Source organism: Rhamphochromis sp. 'chilingali' (genome assembly GCF_963969265.1).
Source record: "Rhamphochromis sp. 'chilingali' genome assembly, chromosome: 18".
NCBI lineage: Eukaryota > Metazoa > Chordata > Actinopteri > Cichliformes > Cichlidae > Rhamphochromis > Rhamphochromis sp. 'chilingali'.
Window position 1 is genome coordinate 6,475,965 of NC_137945.1, and position 19,648 is coordinate 6,495,612.

At 41.2% G+C, this 19,648-nt stretch overlaps 2 protein-coding genes across 3 annotated transcripts in view; both read right to left on the reverse strand.

Moving 5' to 3' along the window:
* Positions 1-19,648, reverse strand: part of LOC308385445 (uncharacterized protein) — a 227,905-nt gene that overhangs the window by 164,265 nt on the left and 43,992 nt on the right. The window lies entirely within an intron of this gene.
* LOC308385448 (uncharacterized protein) lies at positions 5,280-19,212 on the reverse strand. 2 transcript variants are annotated; one of them, XM_080864354.1, is made up of 4 exons: positions 18,872-19,212; positions 15,585-15,690; positions 6,736-7,584; positions 5,280-6,407 (listed from the first exon to the last, which is right to left on the reverse strand). In XM_080864354.1, the coding sequence occupies exons 2-4, from the start codon at positions 15,600-15,602 to the stop codon at positions 5,718-5,720; spliced, it is 1,557 nt and encodes a 518-aa protein (XP_080720480.1). In that variant the 5' UTR covers positions 15,603-15,690; positions 18,872-19,212; the 3' UTR covers positions 5,280-5,717. The 2 variants fall into 2 exon arrangements, with proteins under 2 accessions (XP_080720480.1, XP_080720479.1); XM_080864353.1 differs by having other exon boundaries at positions 5,280-6,410.

Here is a 19,648-nt window from a genome sequence, read left to right on the forward strand (position 1 = left end):
CCCCAAACGCCAGAATCTCAGGTTAAACCTCACTAAATTTCAACAACCACCAAACAGCTAAAACAGTAAATGACAGCAGATACACGTAGGCTATTATGCACAAAGACGTAAACACAAAGCGCGGACCCGCCGACACATCAGAATCAGTGAGATGTGGCCTTTCTCACCCGACGGCACGGACACGGTTAGGGCCGAAATCCGACAGCTCGCTGGTTCTGATCTGTCGGCGGGCCTTGTGTTTTACGCCCTTTTTGCGCTGATTCTGAAGCTGTAGGTTTTACCTCTCCAAACAATATTGACTGAACCAGCAGCAAAAGAAGATCCAAACTACGCTTCACATAAACATAGCCATGAATTCCCTCTGACTTTTGCTATTTTGCTTCCACCACGATAAAATCACACTTCATGCACAGCTCGTGGTCTCTCTCTGTACTCCAAGAACAGTTTCCCGTCTAAAAATCAGTTTTCTGCATTATTCGCTTGCTTGTTATGCACAAGTCTACCGTTGTTTACAGCGCTGTCGGTCGCTGTTTTTTTCCCTTTTACTTACTTCCAAAAAGAAAACCTGATTTCTGCTGTTCAGTAGGCTACTGAACAAATGTAAACTTTTTAAAATTATGCAAAATGCAAAACGCTTAGCCGTGTCTCTAAACCTCTGTAACTTTTCTCTGCTTCACTTCAGCAGCATCAGGTAATGTTCATATGTTGATTAATGGTTTTCTTTCGTTTTTGATCTACTGCAGAATATTTTTATAAAATCGTTTTTCTGTTTTAGCCTCAGCTACTTTGATACAAAGGCAACTGCTGTGATGCTTACACCTTTGATAAAGTCTCGCAAATCTCATCTTTCTTTTTATAGATATAAAATTATGGAAATGTACTGATCCGTGATCTGAATTATAACATTTCTGACTGTCTGAGGAAAAATTTACCCAGATCGGATCGAATCGATTCTAGAAATCAGTGACGATACCCAGCTCTAACAGTTACACAATCATACCAAAACTCTGTCCTGATAGGTTCCACTTTCTCTTTTGTATCAGACATACTGAGACAATATTCGGGATAAATAATCATGAAAACAATTTATTTATTCAGTTTAGCGGTTTACACGTCACATCATTATAATCACAGAGCTTGTTTCACTTGAATCGTCCACTTGATGGCGAAGTAGAGCAAATGAATCATCACAATGCTTCGAACCATGAGTCGACCAGTTGGATGAAAGCTTCAGTTCATCACGAGGCTTTATATCACCATCACTAGTATTTTGGTCCTAAACCATTCAGAGCTTTATAGACCAGCATCAGAACTTCAAAGTCTATCCTCTGACGGACAGGCAGCCAGAGTAAAGACCTCAGAGCTGGACTGGTGTGGTCCACTTTTTTGGTCTTAGTGAGGACTCGAGCAGCAGAGTTCTGAATGAGCTGCAGTTGTCTGACTGATTTTTTTAGGTAGACCTGTAAAGATGCTGTTACAGTAATCAAGCCTACTAAAGATGAATGCATGGACTAGTTTTTCCAGGTCCTGTTGAGCCATCATAACAGTACTTACTTTTAAACGTTTACTCTTTGGCCGCTCCGCTTCCACCGTTTTTTTCAGCAAAATTATCCACATCCACCGCTGCGCTATGCAATCTGGGATATGTTGGGCCACGAAGTCTACATCGACACATCCTTAAAATTCGGGGAAATGAAGGAAACATTTGAGGGCCGCATTTCGAGCAGCCTTTGGGATACAGCCCAGGAGTGACATGTTTAGCCACATGTTCTCCTTAAGTTGCTGGCTGTCTGAGTGGTGTCCAAGAAACGATGTGGGCTTCATAGATGATTGGCAAATCTTCTGGAGGAAACCTGGTCTTGTTAGGAGAGACGGCATCCATCCCACTTTGGATGGAGCAGCTCTCATTTCTAGAAATATGGACACATTTATTAAACCCCCTAAAATATGACTATCCAGAGCTGGGACCAGGAAGCAGAGTTGCAGTCTTACACGCCTCTCTGCAGCTTCTCTCCTCCTGAAACGACAGCTTCAACACATAATCTGCAGAGGTGTGGACTCGAGTCACATGACTTGGACTCGAGTCAGACTCGAGTCATTAATTTTATGACTTTAGACTTGACTTGAAAAAATGTTCTAAGACTTGTGACTTGACTTGGACTTTTACACCAATGACTTGGGACTTGAATTGGACTTGAACCGGTTTACTTGAAAAGACTTGATATTTCACCCCAAATATAAAATTTAACATGCATATTATATAGAGATTGAAAATGTGACGTCATTCACGGGTAGAACCGCAAAGGATTCTGGGAACTCGTGGCAAGCGGTACTAGCGCACGCAGGCTTTCAATTAAAATCAGTTATACAGCGATAAAAAGAAACACAAAAATGTCAAGAAGCTGTTGTATTATTAACTGCAATAGCCGGTCGCATGACAGCCACGGGAAGCCGACGGGTAAAGAGATCGGTTGTTATCGGATTACGTCGTTGAAGAGAAATTGTTCGAGCCATGTTTCCGAAGTAACAAAGAGGCGACGGATGGCCTGGATTGCAGCCATTCAAAGATCAAATATAACGTCCCAGAACACTCCAGCTCACACGTTAGTCTGCTCCAAGCATTTACACGAAGGTCAGTGTTTTTTAGTAGTTAATACGTCATTTTCATAACATAACTGGTGATATAAGTTACAAGCAAGTCTGGCGCTGAACAGAAATTGTCGCGCTATGCTCCTTTATTTATTGTGCATAAATAGTGAATTGTCCTGACACAATATTGCGTTTCGCTTCTGTTATTATGGTACATTGACAAAAACATATGCTTTTATTCACAGGATAAAACAGGTTTTTTGTATCACTAATTGCCCAGTACGATTACAGCATACAATATTGTTGTCACTGCTACATTTCTGTGATGCTACCAGAAATTATTTCCACTACTAATTAATTACCGTTGAGCTCAAAGGTCCTATTAATAAACGGTTAACAAATGTGTATTTATGAAGACGATTTGTGAGACTGGTAAACTTATGATACGTACGATGGTCTTTCGTTCTACACGGTGCGTTTCAAGGTCCTGCACCCATCTGTCGGTAAACTGTACCTGGGCTTGTTGCAGTGACCTGAAGTTACTAAACTTCATGAGTGTATGCACTCACTCCAAGAACCGTATGATTATAAATATGCATATAAATATGCTACAATGAGATAGCTGACTTCATCTAACTAGCAAATGTTGTCCAGGCTACGTTGGTGATGCAGTTTTTTTTAAATGTGTATGATATTTTTGTCATGTGATTTTAAAGCCAGTCCTACAACCGCATCCAAGAATAACATGCAGCTTATCTCAGAACTGTCGGTGAATATTATTCTTGGAGCTAGGTTTAATTGAGCTGCATTTTAAAGAGGTGCAATTTCACAATTTGTGTATATTTTCTAAGTTCACTATTTTGTCATGTGTTGAGAAAAACACAGATTTAAAAATTACATGGTCTAATATTTACATTTAGCATAACTGCAACATTATTTTTTCGTTTTTTTTTAAAGACTCGAAAGGACTTGAAATTCAAAATTTCAGACTTGTGACTTTACTCGGACTTTTACACCAGTGACTTGAGACTCGACTCTGACTTGCCTGACATTACTTGAGACTTGACTTGAGACTTGAGGATAAAGACTTGAGACTTACTTGAGACTTGCAAAACAATGACTTGGTCCCACCTCTGATAATCTGTTATTAGACTATTAAATATTTCACTTTAATGTTGCAACTACGCACTCACTTCTGTCTTTAAACAAAATAATATTTTCCAATTACAGAAATTATGAAATCCAAACTAAAGTGTTACTGTTGCTATATGCATTTAATATAAATAATCGATGATGGTGCTGACATGAAGGAAGAGAAAGTTACAGGTTGCATCCTTTGAGTTTGTCTCCGTGCCTTTGGGCGATTTTTATGACAGATGTTTCTGTTCAATTCTTAAATCAACTTTTCAAAACACAAACACTATTTTAAAGCTTTTAAAGAGTAAAATATTAATGATAATTATAATAACAGTAATAAAAACAAAAGCTCTCAGATCCATCAAACCAAGCAGCAGAGAGAACAACAAGTGAAGATAAAACTTTAACCTTGTAGACTTCATTATGTTCCAGCTGCTCTACAGACGCTGTGACCTCGAACTTAAGCAGGTCGTAAAGTATGTGCAGCTCAATAACTTCATAATTACACCCTGTGGTATTTAGGCAGCAGAACAACTAAGAATAACAACTACAAATAATGTTTTTAGGTTTCTGTTGTACTGCAAGGTTCTGTACAGGAGAAACAAACCAAGAGCAAATATTACGTCGCATTTAATTTAGAAATCAGTCCAATAACAAGGTGTGTAACATCTAGCAGGGTGACAGAAAAACCCAGGGTAACTTCTAAGGACCTCAACGTCTCTCTCACATTGTGTTTTTTAAACATGTTTCCATTTGTCACTTCAGTCTTTACTCTGAAATACAGGAAGAGAAATTGTGGCTGAAACAATTTCTCATGAAACCAGGGGTGTGGTCCAACAGTCAGTTTGGTGAGGAAGGCTCCTAACTGAGAGAAGTGACCCAGAAGTATCTGTGTAGCAGCCACAATGAATCAAGATCATGAGCTTTATTAACTGATCAAAGTCTCTTCTTTCATCTTCTGTATTATTCAGTTTGCATTGGTAATGCCCATTATTGTAATGCTTTGTTAAGATGAGCAAAACTTTCTTTTACTTTGGGTTAGCTGGGATAAGTGATGGATGGAGGGAATTTTACTTCAGCCACAGAAATCCTAAACAGGAAGGAGGAGCAGAGTTACAGTGGATCACTATCCAGCAGGGAAACAAGATTTATTTCAATTTCTTGGTCATGAGTGAGATTTACTAAGTGGGCAAATTAGGGTGACGATACCGTTCAAGAGTGATCTATTAATAGTGCACCAATTTACATTCAGAGATGCATGCAGCCAGTTCAACCAGGAGACTCAGTGACGTTTTGGTATAAGGGATAAATCTTCTGACCAAACCTGCTGGGACTGTGTGAGGTCCTGAGGCTAAGAGTAAGGATTTATCCACAGGAGAGCTGCGTTCTTACAAACCATCCCACTGTGTAAACCTGACATCTGTGGAACAGCTGAGCTGTATGATGTGTACAAGGACACAAAACATTATTTACCATCAGACCCCGAGCCCTCCATGTGTTAATCAAGACACTGCTGCTGTGCTACATCCATAAATAATGAATAAATTAGGAGCTAAAACTAAAAGGACAGTTTATTTGTACCATCTTCATGTGAACACATTCAAGAACATCACAGATGAAAGAAACATTAAAAACTTCCACACTACATAAAGCTAGAAAAATAGTTTTTTCCTTTATGTAGAAAAAACAGAAACATCAAACACCTCCAAGACTCTCTTTGAAAGAACTAAAAACCTTTATTCTCATGGTCCAATCATGAGTGAACTCCCCGATGAAGCCTTGTGTGCTAAAACATGTCAGAGTTTAAAGGTTAAACATGAGTTTCCAAAACGTTTTGCTGGAGAACAATGAACTATTGGACTGAGTTTCAATTATTTACAGACGAGCAAAACCAGGACAGAGAAAAAAGGACAAAACTGACTCAGTAAAACGACAGAAAATAAGATCCCATGTAAATCTGTATTATGTAGAAGTTCAGCCCAGCAACCAGTTCAGTTCAACACAAGTTTAAATGATTCTATCTGAACTCTGTGGAGCCTGATCTCAAGCTTTTTGAGTCTGACACTGAAACCAGAGGATCTTTCTGTCTCTGCAGATTCACTGTGATCCAGTGATGGGAGTGATTTCAGCCCTGAGTGATCACGCTGATGTTTGCACAGAGCAGACAATGAGGTGAATGTTTGGGCACATTGGTAACAGTGAAACAGTTTATTAGTAACGTGGGATCGTTTGTGTGTGGAGTATGAACTGAGATTCCTGAAGCTCTTGTCACACTGGTCACAGCTGTAGTTTCCTTCCATGTGTGCACGTTCATGATAGTAACGATTACCTGAATCTGAGAAGCTTCTGTCACAGTGTCTGCACTTGTATGGTTTCTCTCCTGTGTGGACTCGTTTGTGTGTTTTAAGCTTACATGCAGTGGTGAAGGATGACCCACACTGATCACAGAGGTGCTTTTTAACCCCACTGTGAATCAGTTCATGCCGTTTTAATGCACCTGATGTGGTGAAGCTTCTCCCACATTCTTTGCAGTATTTCAGTTTGTCTCCAGTGTGTCTACGTTGATGTGTTTTTAGGGTGGCTTGCTGACTGAAAGTTTTTCCACAAAGGTCACAACGAAAGTCTTTCCCACCACCACGGTGATGACAGGGTTGAGAACTGGATCCATCTGTGTCGCTCTGCTTCTAAACAAAGACACAAAGACAGTGTAAGTCAGTCCTTCAACACTTTTATCCTGAACGTCGCCTGAAATAAAGAGCATCTCTGCAGACGTCCAATTACATTTGACTGTTTCAGTTAACACACTCAGTTTACTGGGCTGCAATAACTACAATACTACCACCATAATACTACAGTAATACTAAAATCATAACTGACATGAAAATCTGAATAATCACTCAGAGCTGCTTTTCCATGCAGTAGAATTGCTAACATGCTAACACAGTTTAACGAGCAGAGTTGTTCCAAACAGTCAGGCTAAAATGACAAGATAACAATATAAATACATACCTCACAGTAACTGCACTTGTTGAGTCTCTTTCTGGTGTGGATCTGTTGGTGTAGTCTCAGGTAATGTGGAGCTTTAAAAGTCTTCTCACACAGGTCACATTTATAAGGTCTCTCCTCAGTGTGGATAAACATGTGTTGTTGTAACTGTGTGTGTGTTATAAACTCTTTGCCACACTGTTCACAGCAGTACACATCATGTCTGGTGTGAATGCGTAGGTGTATATTTCGTTTCCCTCTCTGGCTGAAAGTTTTTCCACAGATGTCACAGCTGTACGCCTTAATTCCAGAGTGGGTAACTAGATGACTCTGTAAGTTGCTACTGTGAGTAAAAGCTCTGCCACACTGATCACAGCTGTACGCTTTAACTCCACTGTGGATGAGATGGTGTCCTTTTAGGTAACGCTTCAAGGAAAAAGACTTTCCACACAACTCACAGCTGAACGGTCTCTCTCCAGTGTGGATGACCTGATGCTGTTTTAGTTTATCCTTCCTAGCAAACTCCTTCCCACACTCGTCACAGCTGTATGGCTTAATTCCAGAGTGGGTAAGTAGATGCTTCTGTAAGCTGCTACTGTGAGTAAAAGCTCTGCTACACTGATCACAGCTGTACGCTTTAACTCCACTGTGGATGAGTTGGTGTTGTTTTAGGGAATCCTTCCAGGAAAAAGACTTTCCACACAAGTCACAGCTGAACGGTCTCTCTCCAGTGTGGACGACCTGATGCTGTTTTAGATTAGCCTTCAAAGTAAAATCCTTCCCACACTCGTCACAGGTGTATGTTTTCTCTCCCTTTCTTCTGTGAGGTTTGTCGGCCTCCTGAGAGCGCTGACTTCTCGCTCCATGTTGGTCCTGCAGTGACAGAGATACAAACAGAGGCAGTGAGTGAAATGCAGTCGTGGAACAAACTCAACCTTCAAACTCCCTCCATTAACACTAGTTTTAAACCTGAAGGTGGAGTGTGGCACCAAACACCTTAAAGGTCTCTTATCCCCACCTGCTGGTAGTTCTAACACATTACATCCAACCTGCTGTTAAAAATAATTCATGACTGTTCAAACACTAAAATCATGCCCATCCCTCCTGATTGTGTACACACACACACACACACACACACACACACACACACACACACACACACACACACACACACTTTTATATTATTTTATAATATAAAAATGTGTGCGTTTCCTATTACATATTTCTTTAATTTTTATAGATTTATACATAATTATTCAGTGATAATAAATCGTATGTTTGTTTATTTGTTTATTCAAAAAGAACCCCATTAGCTTCCACAACAGATGTTGCTCATCTTCCGTCAAATACTATCACATAAAATATTATACAATAAAGTGGATTCAAGATATCCACATAATTTGGCTCTTACATCCACAGTGAGGTTTCACAATTGTTAAAATATAAGCAATCAATAATAATAATAATAATAATAATATCAATAACATTCAGGCACATTACACAAATTTCAGGTCAAGCACATCCCGAACATGCTCAATGGGTGACATGTCCGGTGAGTATGCTGGCCATGCAAGAACTGGGACATTCTCAGCTGCCATCTGCCCTGAACAATGTGAACCATGATTCATCCGTGAAGCGCACACCTCTCCAATGTGCCAGACGCCATCGAATGTGAGCATTTGCCCACACAAGTCTGTTACGGCGACGAGCTGGAGTCAGGTCAAGACCCCGATGAGGACGACGGGCATGCAGTTGAGCGTCCCTGAGACGGTTTCTGACAGTTTGTGCAGAAATTGTTTGGTTGTGCAAACCAATTGTTCCAGCAGCTGTCTGGGTGGCTGGTCTCAGACGATCTTGGAGGTGAACCTGCTGGATGTGGAGGTCCTGGGCTGGTGTGGTTACACGAGGTCTGCGGTTGTGAGGCCGGTTGGATGTGCTGCCATATTCTCTGAAACGCCTGTGGAGACGGCTTATGGTTGAGAAATGAACATTCAATGCACGGGCGACAGATCTGGTTGACATTCCTGCTGTCAGCATGCCAATTGCACGCTCCCTCATTGCTTGTGGCATCTGTGGCATTTTGCTGTGAGACAAAACTGCACATTCCAGGGTGGCCTTTTGTTGTGGGCAGTCTGAGGTACACCTGTGCACTACTCATGATGTCAGATCAGCATCCTGATGTGGCACACCTGTGAGGTGGGATGGATTATCTCAATATAGCAGATGTGCCCACTACCACACATTTGGACTGATTTGTGACCACTGTTTGGGAGGGATGGTTATATTGTGTATCTGGAATGAATTTTAGGTCTCTACGTCCATCCCATGGGGAATTGGAGCAGTAACAAAGGTGTTGCGTTTATATTTTTGTTGAGTGTATGTCGAAATTTCAAGTTAATATGTCGAAATTTCGAGAAATTAACTCGAAATTTTGAGTTATGGATCCTTTTTTTTTTTTTTTTAGTGGCGGAAACGGGCTTCCATAGTTAAGTGTTCATTGAAGTTCTGAATAGTTTGAATAATTCTCTAATGTTATAAGGCAATTTATTCCACTTAAACGTTGCTCTAAAAGTTACTTTTAACTCGAGCATTTACTAAATTGCAGTTTGCTGAAAACTGTGTAATATGATTATGTATTTCATCTGGATACTGCAGCTGAGCAGAAATAAATGTGGTGTGTTTAACAGAATTGCTTTCTTTATAAATACAAGTAGGGCTGCTCAATTAATCGCATTTTAATCACAATTACGATCTGGGCTTTCAGCGATCATTAAAAATGACTGAGCCGATTATTAGCACCTCCCTCGTGCTTTACTCTCGCGCTGCTCCGTGTGGCAAATCGAGCGCACCTCTCTGCATTTCGAACAGACGTCACAACAATTAAGAGGACCGAGGGAAGCTCGGAAAGTTAAGCAGAGCTTATTTGGAAAGAAGAGTGACTGCCGTTGGTTGAAAAGAGAGGTAAAAAAAAAAAAAAACTTCAGTGGTGTGGAAACATTATGGGTTCGCGGAGTCAGACGTGGATCAAGTAGACAGTGTGTAAACTTTGCTACGGTGTCGTAGCTGCACCACAGAGCAACACTGCAAAGTTCACTAAACATAGATGTTTACATTTTTCATTTATTTTTTATATTGCAAACATTTGCGCTGTTATCAGTATTTGCACACTATTTTATATTATTTTTTTAAAGTCATTATTCAATACATTGTTATTGTTAACCCTTTAAAGCCGGTCAGAGCAGCACGCTCCGTTTTGCGTAACTATTTTTAAATCCCTGTAGAACCTGAACCGCGTAAGCTAGCGCAATAATTTTTTTTGCATATGAAACCGGAGGAGTTGTACTTACATCTTATGCCATCAGCTTGTCCTCTGTCACGGTTTCCTTCCACATATAGCTTTGCAAAAATTGCATAAAAAGCGCTTGCAGGAACAAAAACATAATATTCCAGAAACACGCTTTGCCGATCCAATCAGCTGTTCATAACACTTCCCACATTGAACAAGACGTCAACGCGAACTATCGCATGTACGTCATTTCCTGCCCGAAACAGGAAGTGACGTCATTTTCGCGGAAAATGAAGTTTTTTACTTGTAGGCCTTAAAAGCCAATACTGATGTTTTTATAAGTCATGTTTAACTCTATACTTTTCTGAATAGTTGCTGGGATGCTTAAAACTCGAATTGCACTGCTTTAAATAGTTTATTTTGATGCACAAGCTGTTTTCTTTGCAAATTTGCATCATAGGATTGTTTTTTGTTTTTCCTGCAGTATATAAAAATTGCTGTATCTCCAAAATAAAACTATGAAGACACTCAAAATAAATTTCCTGTTGTAAACTATTTTTTGCAACTTTTTTGTATTTAAAGTTTTGAGGGATAAGCTTCTTAAATTTCTCCAAGTAGAAATATATGTAACAAAACAAAAACGATTTTCAATTTTATTTGTAGTTTATTGCACTTTTTTGCAATTAATGTAGTTACTATGGACTTAATGCATACATGTTATTAAAATATGGGCTATAACAGTTGTATTGATGTATAGCAACTTGAAATGCTCCCACAAATGGCACTACAACATGTAAAAAAAAATATAAGCTCTGGCGGACTTGGTTCTATGGTAGGTCTTCAAGGGTTAAATAAATATCGTCAAATAATCGAGATCTCAATTTCAGTGAAAATAATCGTGATTATCATTTTTGCCATAATCGAGCAGCCCTACTACATATGGTTCTACCCAGGTGATAACCGGAGGCGATTTTAACCTGGCTCCTAACTCATGGCTTGACAGACAACCACAAAGAGGAAATCAACCAGAACACGATAGCATTATTTGTGACTTTTGTACGACAACCAATATGATCGATTATTGGAGGATGACAAACCCAAATACGAAGAAATATACTTGGTTTAGTCCATCAAATAAAAACGTATGTTCAAGATTAGATTATTGGCTTGTCTCCCAAACAGTATCATCATATGTTACGAAATGTGAGACCCAGTCAACCCCACTTACTGATCATTGTCTGATAAGTCTCTTATTATCTCTACGTAAACAACAAAGATCTGACAACATATGGAAATTTAACAATAGTTTATTACAAAACGAAGACTTCTGTAAACAAGTTAAAGAACTTAAATCAGAAATTAACAATATGAGCATGACTAATGTCAGTAAATGGGAATGGTTTAAATATAGTGTGAAACAATTAGCTGGAGCAGGGTGCCGCCGGTGCGTCGAGCCGCCTGGGGGGCTCTTCAACTGGTGGGGGGGATGGTCACATCTTGCAGGAGCTTTCTTCTCTTCAGGAACTCTCTGCAGGAGGGGGAGATACAGGAGAGGTGGAGGAAGATCTCAGCCTGGGCGTTTACCGTCTTATGTAGTCTGGAAGATGTGTGGATGGTGGGGTGGGTGCAGTTTTCTCTGTGGTGGGGTTGGGTGGACTGTCCAGGGCTCTGTGGAGCCGGGGAGCGCTACTGCACTGGGCCCCGGTCTGATGGGCCTGGGCCCCCCTTCCCTGGCGGGTCGCGGAGGGTGGGGGTGCCTACTGGGGTCAGCGGGGGAGCTGGCCCCAGGGAGGGGTTACCTGCCCCTCCCTTCCTTCCCTCCCCATCTCCAGCTGCCTCCCTCTTCCCGCTCCTCCACAACCACCCACACATGCAGGGCCTTGGAGTGGGGGTATGTCACCAGGGTGCAGAGGAGGCTACCCCCCCCCCCCCTGTCCCCTTCTGGCTGCCTCTGCCTCAATTTTATCCCACAACTTAGACATTCACATTATTCACATTCTCATTACACATACATATAGGATCTTGGGGGTGGGCACAATCACGGAGTCCAAATCATCATCAGGGTGTATACCTCACCCCTGACGTCGTTGCCCACCTCTCAATTTTAAATACACTTAGTCATTGAGGGCTAGCAGGAGGGACTATGCGCTTACCTGCTGCTCCTTGGCAGGTAGCTCCATGCCCTCCTGGGTTTTAATTGCACCTTAGAACACATATGCATCAACACTACAATGAGCGGGTGGAGGGAGGTTTGGAGTCTTCTCTCACCCCCATTCTCTGCGGCCTGCTGGAGCGGGAGGGCTAGTAGGAGGAGTTGGCCGTCCGACTGCGGTCTGGGGTGTGGGGCCTCCCTGCTGCTGCGGAGTCGGGGTGGTCTGCCTCTCCCCACCGCAGGGAAAAGGGTAACACCACCTGGGTCTGGGTGCAATTCCCCCCTCCAGGGGCAAGGGTACCTAGACCCGGTTTGTAGAGTACGCTTGGGGAGTGTGATTGTGTGTACAGCGTCTCTTTATGTCTGTCTCCACGTTGGTTGAGTGTGGAGTGAGTGCATATGAGAGCATGAGGGTGGGAATGGATGTTTGTGTCTGTGTGTGCCTGTATGTCTGTGTCTATATGTCAGGTTGGGTATCAGACGCCACCTCTCTGGGGACACCTCAGGCCCTCCAAGGTTTGGAGGCCTATCTCCACCCACCACCACTTCCCCTGCCGGTGGCGGACTCCCTCAGGTGTCGGTGTGTTGGTGGTTCTTTGTGTCTGGGGGTGGGCGTCCGGGTACACACCGGCTCACTCCTTGGCGGCCGCTTGTCGGGGCCTGGGGCCTGGGGCTCGCTCGGGCCCCTTTGGAGGTGGGGTGCCCCCGGCCTCTCGGCCTGGGGCTCGGTCACTCAGGCGCAGCTGGGGACCGGCGGAGCTCACGGGCGCGTCACTGCAACTCCCCCTGACTTCTGCTCCGCGGCTGCTGGGCGAGCCCTCATCTGGGACTCTCCTCAGCTCTTACTGGAACAGTGGTGCGGCTGCCCCTCTGTTGGTCTTCCTTGGTCTCTTGTGTTCTGGGGGCCTCTGGATGTCTGGAGTTTTGATCTCCTCCATACCTGCTTCACACCCTGGAGGACAGGGCTGTGGCCCCCCCACACTCCCTAGCAGATCATTACATGGAGAAACCTTTGGAATGCAAGCATGCTGATCCACACAGGTATGCACACATGGGTATTCACAGACGCGGACTAAAGCTTTCTTGGCTGCTGCCTCAAAGCACACTGTGCGCTGTCTATCTTGCGTGCTGCACAATATCGTTTATTATTTAGTAAATATTGATATCTATGACTAGCTAGTTTATTGTGATGGTGCTTTGTTTTCTCTATTATTATGTTGCTCTTTGTTGTTTGCTGTCTCCTCTGTTTGTTTTTTTTGTTTGTTTGTTTTTTTTTTTTCTCTCCATACAGGTGACCCAGGAGTTCTTTTTTTTTTCTCTCTCTTCCCCCCCCTTCTCACCGTCTCTTCTCCCCTTTGGTTTTCTTTCTTTCTCTCCCCCTCTTTCTCTCATTCATTCCCCCTGTCCTATTTAAAAAAAAAAAAAAAAAAAAAAAAGAAAATAATCGTGATTATCATTTTTGCCATAATCGAGCAGCCCTAAATACAAGTAAGCCATAGAATATTTTAGTCTGTACAGGAAGCCAAGAAAGTTGATTATGCATTTTATCAATATTATTATAGTATGAACATCTTAACACTAATCTGGACGCCTTATTCTGGACTAACTGAAGTCTGTTAAGATCTGTCTTATTAGCTGCTGACCAAATGATTGAACAATACTCCAGATGAGACATTACTAGTGCATTAATGACATCTTTCATAATTGAAGAAGTGATACAGAAAGAGCATTTCATAGCCATAGCTATGCCTTGTCCTGTTTTCTTAAAAACAATCGATGTGCTGAGACCATGAAAGGTGGCGATTTATGGTAACGCCGAGTAGTTTCATCTGGGTGACGTGTTCTAACACTGGCTATGGAAAGACTCAGTTGTGGGCTGTTGACTAATCTGCTTCTAATTAACATAGATTTGGATTTAGATACATTTAAAATCATGTTGTTTTTACTTATCCAGTCAAACACATTCAGCAAATTTTGTTGTGACACGTTGGTCAATTCAGAATTGTCACTGGCTGAATAAAACATGGTGGAATCATTGGCATACCCAAGATTAAGCCAAGACATATTGCAGATCGTCAGTGAAAACTGAATAGAGAAGTGGAGCGAGGCAGCTGCCTTGGGGTAAACCGCAGTTCATAACTGAGAAATAACCATTACAATAAACCTTCTGCTATCTTCTGTCCAAATAACTTTTTTTTCCAGCACAAAGCAGCTGGTGAAAATCCATAACATTTTAGTTTATCAATCAAAAGATCAAAATTTATCAAATCAAATGCAAGAAAAATGTCTGATTGTAACCTAAGGTTTTTTTTTACATCATTTATCAAATCAAATGCAGCACTAAAGTCCAAGAATACCACTTTCCCATCATCTAGATGTTTATACCATAAATTATCTGTCATATGAATTAGAGCTGAGCTGGTAAAATGACCAGCTTGGTTCAGTGAAGAAAAATGTCTGATTGTAACCTGAGGGTTTTTTTACATTAAGAAAAAGGCACCAAACATCAAACCAATTTAAGCCTAAACAGTAACACATGAAAGTAGAGCAGGGCGATATGACCAAAAATATTTATCACGATATACATTTGGAAATTTGCGATAACGATATAACTGACGATGTAATTGACACTAGACAAAATACTTTACAACTCCATAACTTTATTAGTGCAAAAAATCCATCAATGTATTTTCACTTAAACAAGCAGCTGTTTTTTATGTGCATTAAAGTTATATAAAAATGTAACAGTGCAAATGCAAATTGCTTGCTGACAGTTTAACCAAAAGGCATTTCCAGAGGAAATTGGCTGACATTTGCATTTGCACTGTTAAATTTTTATATAATTTTAATACACATAAAAAACAGCTGCTTGTTTATGGGCTCAAAATGTGGTCATAAATATTTTGTACTTGTAAAAAAGATTTGTATGTGTAAAAAAGATTTGTGTGTGCGTAAAAAAGATTTGTGTGCGGACTTAGAAAAAAAACCCCTGCAAGTTACAAGTGCGGATTTTGACCCTATTTTTCTTCCTTTCATCTGATTGTTACATTTGTGATTGACATGACATTGACCAATCAGATGAAAGGAAGAAAAATAGGGTCAAAATCCGCACTTGTAACTTGCAGGGGTTTTTTTTCTAAGTCCGCACACAAATCTTTTTTACGCACACACAAATCTTTTTTACACATACAAAAATCTTTTTTACACATACAAAAATCTTTTTTACAAGTACAAAATATTTATGACCACATTTTGAGCCCATACTTGTTTAAGTGCAAATACATTGATGGGTTTTTTTTTGCACTAATAAAGTTGTGGAGTTGTAAAGTATTTTGTCTTGCATCAATTATATCGTCAGTTATATTGTTATCGCAAATTTTCAAATGTATATCGTGATAAATATTTTTGGTCATATCGCCCTGCTCTGTCTGTCACCTTCTGTGTTGAGCTCATTGTTTTCTCTGTAGTGGCTGAGCTGAGTCCAAGTAGCTGAAAATGTTCCTCTGCTGCTCCGTCAGACTCTTCTCCTCCTGCTGATCAGCTGGGACACAAAACAGATCTTTGTTAGGCTCCACACTGCACTGAAGAGTCAAAGTGTCTCATATGTTCATCTGACAACAAAAAACAAAAAAATTTTGCTTCCCCAAGTGGGCAAACAGACACAAAAGGTTTGAGCACGGATACCAAATTTAGCAGTATGGCAGACCAGTAGCAGGAGAGACTGAGGCCTGTTATTAGAATCAAATGCCCAGTGGGCCGACACACCGATTTGCAACGATAAGACTCTTGGTGGCGCTGTCACTTGGTGTTCGCTCGCTCTGCGGTAGAGTATCACTTCCTGTTCCTGCTCAAACACAGTGGTGTTTCTGAGTAGCTTATTTGCTTAGCAATTTAATTAACAACTTTTAAATACATTCTTTTTCATAGTATAATCTTCACGTGCTTCATCCGAAGCACACTTTCTGTGTACTCACTACCTAATTTATAGCCAAAGTATTCACTCACTTTCTCTGTACTGTTTCGCTAGCTTAGCTCGTAGCCGACTCGTTAGCACCATGGCTACTTCACCTGTCCCTCCTGCACTTTCTTGCTCATTGTGTCAGATGTTTAGTTACTCCTCGGCCTCCTTTAGCAGTAATGATATCTGTAACAAATGTAGCATATTTGCAGCGCTGGAGGCCAGGATTACTGAATTGGAGACTCAGGAGGCTTCGCACCCTTCATTCACCCATAGCTAGCCAGGCCCCTGTAGCTGGTGCAGCCGAAGATAGCGTAGGCCCCGCTAGCTGTTCCCCGGCAGACCCCAAGCAGCTGGGGAAAGAGGGCGGCTGGGTGACGGTGAGGAGGAAGCATAGTCCTAAACAGAAGCTCCAGGTACACCACCAACCCGTTCATGTGTCTAACCGTTTTCCCCCACTCGGCGACACACCCGCCGGGGGTCGAACTCTGGTAATTGGTGATTCTGTTCTCAGACATGTGAAGCTAGAGACACCAGCAACCATAGTCAATTGTCTTCCAGGGGCCAGAGCAGGCGACATTGAAGGAAATTTAAAACTGCTGGCTAAGGGTAAACATAAATTCAGTAAGATCATAATTCACATCAGCAGTAATGACACCCGGTTACACCAATCGGTGGTCACTAAAATCAATATTGAATCGGTGTGCAACTTTGCCAAAACAATGTCGGACTCTGTAGTTTTCTCTGGTCCCCTCCCCAATCAGACCAGGAGTGACATGTTTAGCCGCATGTTCTCCTTAAATTGCTGGCTGTCTGAGTGGTGTCCCAGAAATGATGTGGGCTTCATAGATAATTGGCAAACCTTCTGGAGGAAACCTGATCTTGTTAGGAGAGACGGCATCCATCCCACTTTGGATGGAGCAGCTCTCATTTCTAGAAATATGGACAAATTTATTAAACCCCCCAAAATATGACTATCCAGAGTTGGGACCAGGAAGCAGAGTTGCAGTCTTACACGCCTCTCTGCAGCTTCTCTCCTCCTGCTACCCCCCCAAAAACCCATCTCCATAGAGACTGTGTCAGCTTCCAAAAAGACAAAAACAAACTAAAAACCAGAAACAAACAACTTAAACATAAACAATTACAAAGAAAGAACAATACAGTATCCACATCTGAACCAAAGAGTAAAACAGTGAAATGTGGATTATTAAATATTACGTCTCTCTCCTCAAAGTCTCTGTTAGTACATGACTTAATAATTGATCAACAAATTGATTTACTCTGCCTTACAGAAACCTGGTTGCAGCAGGATGATTATGTTAGTTTAAATGAATCAACACCCCCGAGTCATTCTAACTACCAGAAACCTCGAAGCACAGGCCGAGGGGGCGGTGTGGCAGCAATTTTTCACACTAGCCTATTAATTAATGAAAGACCAAGACAGACTTTCAATTCATTTGAAAGCCTGATGCTTAACATTGTCCACCCCAGCTGTAAAACCAGTCTTACTTGTTATCATCTATCGTCCACCTGGGCCTTACACAGAGTTTGTCTGATTTCTCAGACTTTATATCTAATTTAGTTCTGAGCTCAGATAAAACAATTATTGTGGGTGATTTTAACATCCATGTAGATGCTAAAAATTACAGCCTCAGCATGGCATTTAATCTGTTATTAGACTCAATTGGCTTCTCTCAAAATGTAAAAGAAGCCACCCACCACTTTAATCACACTCTAGATATTGTTTTAACATATGGCATAGAAACTGAACATTTAACAGTGTTTCCTGAAAACCCTCTCCTGTCTGATCATTTCCTGATAACATTTACATTTACAATAATTGATTACACAGCGGTGGAGAGTAGACTTTATCAAAGTAGATGTCTTTCTGAAAGCGCTGTAACTAAGTTTAAGAATATAATCCACCCACTGTTATCATCTTCAATGCCCTGTACCAACATAGAGCAGAGCAGCTATCTGAACGCTACCCCCAACAGAGGTCGATTAACTGCAGGAATGTCTTAAAGACATAAAGACCTGGATGGCCGCTAACTTTCTGCTTCTTAATTCAGATAAAACTGAGGTTATTGTACTCGGCCCTGAAAAGCTTAGAAATATGGTATCTAACCAGATTCTTACTCTGGATGGCATTACCTTGGCCTCCAGTAACACTGTGAGGAACCTTGGAGTCATTTTTGACCAGGACATGTCCTTCAATGCACATATTAAACAAATATGCAAGACTGCGTTCTTCCATTTGCGCAACATCTCTAAAATTAGAAATATCCTGTCTCAGAGTGACGCTGAAAAACTAGTTCATGCATTTATTACTTCCAGGCTGCACTACTGTAATTCATTATTATCAGGATGTCCAAAAAACTCACTGAAAAGCCTTCAGCTACAGAACAATGGAGATTTCCGTTATATGGTAACGCCTGCAACTCACGTGACGCCCAGAATTGTACATACTGATGCTTGAGAGCGCGCGTGTGATGCCAGTATGTGTAGAGTGTTGAGCGCGTGATCAGTGTTGAGAAAAACAACTCACGAAACTTGACCTTTCTTTACTCGTGGCTCACTTGCACTTCTAATATATTCGTTTGCACACTTACACCCAGCAGCTGTGGTCTCCTGTTTTGCTACACTCTGGAGAGCCTCGCCTTTAACGGTCTCCTCTCACAGAGAGCAACAGAAAACTTCATTCAGAAAACTTCGAAAAACTCGAGATTGACTGAACTCAGTTCAAAGTTACCTTGACACTTACCTTTAGATGTGAGAGGTAGCGATGGTCCGCTTGAAGCTGACGCTCCGGTGCGTGTGTCAGAAAGATAAACATGCTGCTTCAGAAGCACCGTGTCGAGGCTTGATTCGTTTGGCCAGAGTCACGTGATTAGTGACGTCTGAAGCTTCATTTAGAACGTACTTTTTTACTGAACTTTATTGAAACACAATAAGTATACAACATACAAACAGATGAAGTTTAAGAAAGAACAGAACATGAACATACAGAACCGGGGGTAAAAAAAAATAATTATATGAGTACGTGCAAAAATCAACATATATAAATATTGTTCCTTTTTGTTGGTTGAGTCTGATATTGATTGTATGTACCAGTGGCGGCTCCTGAAAAAAATCTCAGGGGGGGCAATTTTTATGATATCGACTAAAATGACCCATTTAATGAGTACATCAAACAACACAATTTTAATTTAAATTTAAAATGAACAACCATATTCTGGCCATTTGTATAGATTTGTAAAAATGAACAACCATATTCTGGCCATTTGTATAGATTTGTAAAAATGAACATGAACAGATTTTTTTTTTTTTTTTTTGAATGAATGAAAAATAACTATTGAAAACAACAACTGTAAACTGATTGGGGGGGTGGGCTAAAGAGAGAAAGAGAGAGGGATGGAGAAAGAGAGTAAATATGGTTAAGGGTTCTTATTTGTACAAGAACTTTGCTCGTCTGTCTTTCTGAGTGGCAAATTTCTCGATGACCCTGGTGTTGAAATCAGGAAGTTCTTGTGTGAGTTTT

Coding starts and splice junctions, on each gene's coding strand:
- LOC308385448 (XM_080864353.1), bottom strand. Junction 6,411..6,735: donor ACAAGTGCAGTTACTGTGAG/GTATGTATTTAT, acceptor GTCTTTGTTTAG/AAGCAGAGCGACACAGATGG.